Source organism: Rhincodon typus, chromosome 44 (genome assembly GCF_021869965.1).
Source record: "Rhincodon typus isolate 14 chromosome 44, sRhiTyp1.1, whole genome shotgun sequence".
In the NCBI taxonomy this organism is placed as follows: domain Eukaryota; kingdom Metazoa; phylum Chordata; class Chondrichthyes; order Orectolobiformes; family Rhincodontidae; genus Rhincodon; species Rhincodon typus.
Window position 1 is genome coordinate 2,018,390 of NC_063375.1, and position 2,886 is coordinate 2,021,275.

Below are 2,886 nucleotides of genomic sequence, written 5' to 3' on the forward strand. Positions count from 1 at the left end.
GAGAGGGACAGAGAAAGAGAGATAAGCAGAATTGTAGAAGGGAGAGAGAGAGAGAGACAAAGAGATAAGCAGAATTGTAGAAAGGAGGGGGACAGAGAGAGAGATAAGCAGAATTGTAGATCGGGGAGAGAGAGCAAGGGGTGGCACAGAGAGATAAGCAGAATTGCAGAAAGGAGAGGGAGAGGGACAGACAGATAAGCAGAATTGCAGAAAGGAGAGGGAGAGGAACAGAGAGATAAGCAGAATTATAGAAAGGAGAGAGAGAGAGAGAGGGACAGAGAACATAGAACAGTACAGTAAGCACAGTACAGGCCCTTCGGCCCACAATGTTGTGCCAACCTATTATCCTACTCTAAGATCAAACTATCCTGCATACCCTACATTTTACTATCATCCATGTGCCTATCCAAGAGTCATTTAAATATCCCTCATGTATCTGACTCTACTATCACCACTGGCAGCGCATTCCATGCACCCACCACTCTGTGTGTGAAGAACCTACCTCTGACATCTCCCCTATATCTTCCTCTATCACCTTAAAATTGCACCGAGATAAGCAGAATTGTAGAAAGGAGAGAGAGAGAGAGAGAGATGGACAGAGAGATAAGCAGAATTGTAGATAGGAGGGAGAGAGAGATAAGCAGTATTGTAGATGGGAGAGAGAGAGGGACAGAGAGATAAGTAGAATTGTAGAAAGGAGAGAGATAAAGAGAGAATCGAAGATAGAGACACGGAAGGACAGACAGTGACAGAGAGGCAGGTAAAGATAGAGACAGGGACAAAGGGACAAGAGAGAGTGGGGGGGAAGAGAGAGAGGGAGTTGAAGATGGAGACACAGAAGTGCCAGAGAGACAGGTAAAGATGGAGAGAGAGTGACAAAGGGACATATGGGGGGGGAAGAGAAAGAATCATAGATAGAAAGAGAGAGACAGAGAAACAGAAAGAGAGAGGGATACAGAGACACAGACAGATAAGAGTGAGGGAGAAAGACAGAGAGACAGGAACAGAGGAATAAACAGAGAGATAGAGAAACAGCCAAAAAGAAAGTGAGAGAGAAACAGAAAGAGAGCACAAACAACAGACAGAGGCACAGACATAGAGGTGGAGAGAGATGTAGATGCAGACTGATAGTGAGAGGTGGAGACAGATATAAAGAGACAAGTAAACAAAGAGTGATAAGCAGAAGGCAAGTAGAGAAAACTGGAGGTAGAAATACGAGAGAATTCTCTGTCTCATTCCCCGTCCTCCTCTTCCTCTGTCTGTATCTTTCTCTGTCTGTATATCTCTCTCTGTCTCTTTATCTCCATGTCTCTCCTTCTGTCTGTGTGTCTGTACTTGACTCTCCCTATCTGTTTCTCACTCCCTCTCTCATTCCCTGTCCCCTGTTCCGCTCTGCGTCTTTCTCTCTCTCTCTCTCTGTCTCTGCTTCTCTCTCTCAGTCTGTATATCTCTGCCTGTCCATTCCCGTTCCCCTCTCTTTTTCTCTCTCCCTCGCCCTGTCCCTTTTCTCTTCTTCTCTCCCCGTCACTGTTTCTTGCTCTCTCTCTCTCTCTCCCCCTCCTTTTCTATCCCCAGTATGAATAAAACACGCTGCGATGAGAGAGACAGTTCTGGGGTTGTGATTAAGCATTTTACTTGCACATCGCCTCTTTCTGTCTCTTTCTTTCTGAAGAAGGGTCTAGGCCCGAAACGTTAGCTTTCCTGCTCCTCTGATGCTGCTTGGCCTGCTATGTTCATCCAGCTCTACACCTTGTTATCTCAGATTCTCCAGCATCTGCAGTTCCTACTATCTCTGCCTGTTTCTGTCTCCTGGTTTTCTGATGTTGGCTTTCCCAAGCTTTGCCCTTGAGTTCAAAAATACAGTCTGTGTCGGTTCCACCCACCCCCGGTCTCCCCTTTCCCTTAGTTTTGCACAGCTAGCTGGCATACAGTCCTGAGAGAGGGGCTAGCAGATGGGTTGATGTAGTGTGAGGGGAGAGCATTACTGTTTACTTTAGCTCCCAACCCCTGCCCCATCACAGCGATGCCTTCCATGGTGCATCAGCCCAGCAATTGAGAGAGGGAGAGAGGCTTGGTTTTGATGGGGTCAGTGTTTCAGAGTGAGCGATGATCCTCCCTTGCTAGCTCTGCCCCGAATCTCTGCATGTCGCCCCATCTCTCTCTCTCTCTCTCTCTCCACCCCACCCTTAATCTCTGATGCCGTCTCTACAGCCTTCCCAATCTCTCATCTGTAACTCGCTGTCTGTCTCTCTTTTTCTCTCCTCCTCTCTCCGACCCTCCGACAGAGCCCGCTCCCTCGGCACTGGCCCTCCGACAGCACCCGCTCCCTCGGCCCTGACCCCCCGAAGCGCCTGTTGCCTCAGCGCTGACCCTCCAACAATGTCTCTGTCTCTCTGTACCCCGTCCCTCTCTCAATCTCTTTCTTTCTTCCCTCCCCCACCGGTGTCCCCCCCCACCTTTCCCAATGCCATCATTCTCACCTCTGTCTCCTTTCTTACCCCATCAGCTCCCATTAGGCCTGCTACCCTTCCCCAATCTGACACCGCGAGCAGTCAGTGGGTACATACCATTGCCACCCCCCAGCCACTGCACCGTCAGTCCCAGTCTGTCACTCCCCCTTGGTGGGAGAACAGCTCTTACCTGTACTGCCCGGACCTGTCCCTGTAAATGATGGGTGAAGATGGTACACTCCTTTCCATCCCAGACATGCTTCTCTGTAGCAACCTGCAAACACAAAGGGAGAGAGAGAGTGGGACTCGAGCCAACGCACACTCACCATCGCAGTGTCTCCTCCGGGCTGCCTCGGGTGGGCAAAGCGTCCAAGGAAGTTCCCGGTTTTCCTCCGACAGCGCCCCGCTCCCTCGGCGCCGACCCTCCGACAGCGCC

At 50.2% G+C, this 2,886-nt stretch overlaps 1 protein-coding gene across 4 annotated transcripts in view; it reads right to left on the bottom strand.

Moving 5' to 3' along the window:
* Window positions 1–2,886, bottom strand: part of LOC109930008 (FERM domain-containing protein 4B-like) — a 24,048-nt gene that overhangs the window by 6,909 nt on the left and 14,253 nt on the right. For all 4 annotated transcript variants that reach the window (XM_048619891.1, XM_048619889.1, XM_048619890.1 and 1 more), the window contains exon 8: window positions 2,641–2,724. In XM_048619891.1, coding sequence (XP_048475848.1) covers window positions 2,641–2,724 — 84 coding nt within the window. The remainder of the gene's footprint in view (window positions 1–2,640; window positions 2,725–2,886) is intronic.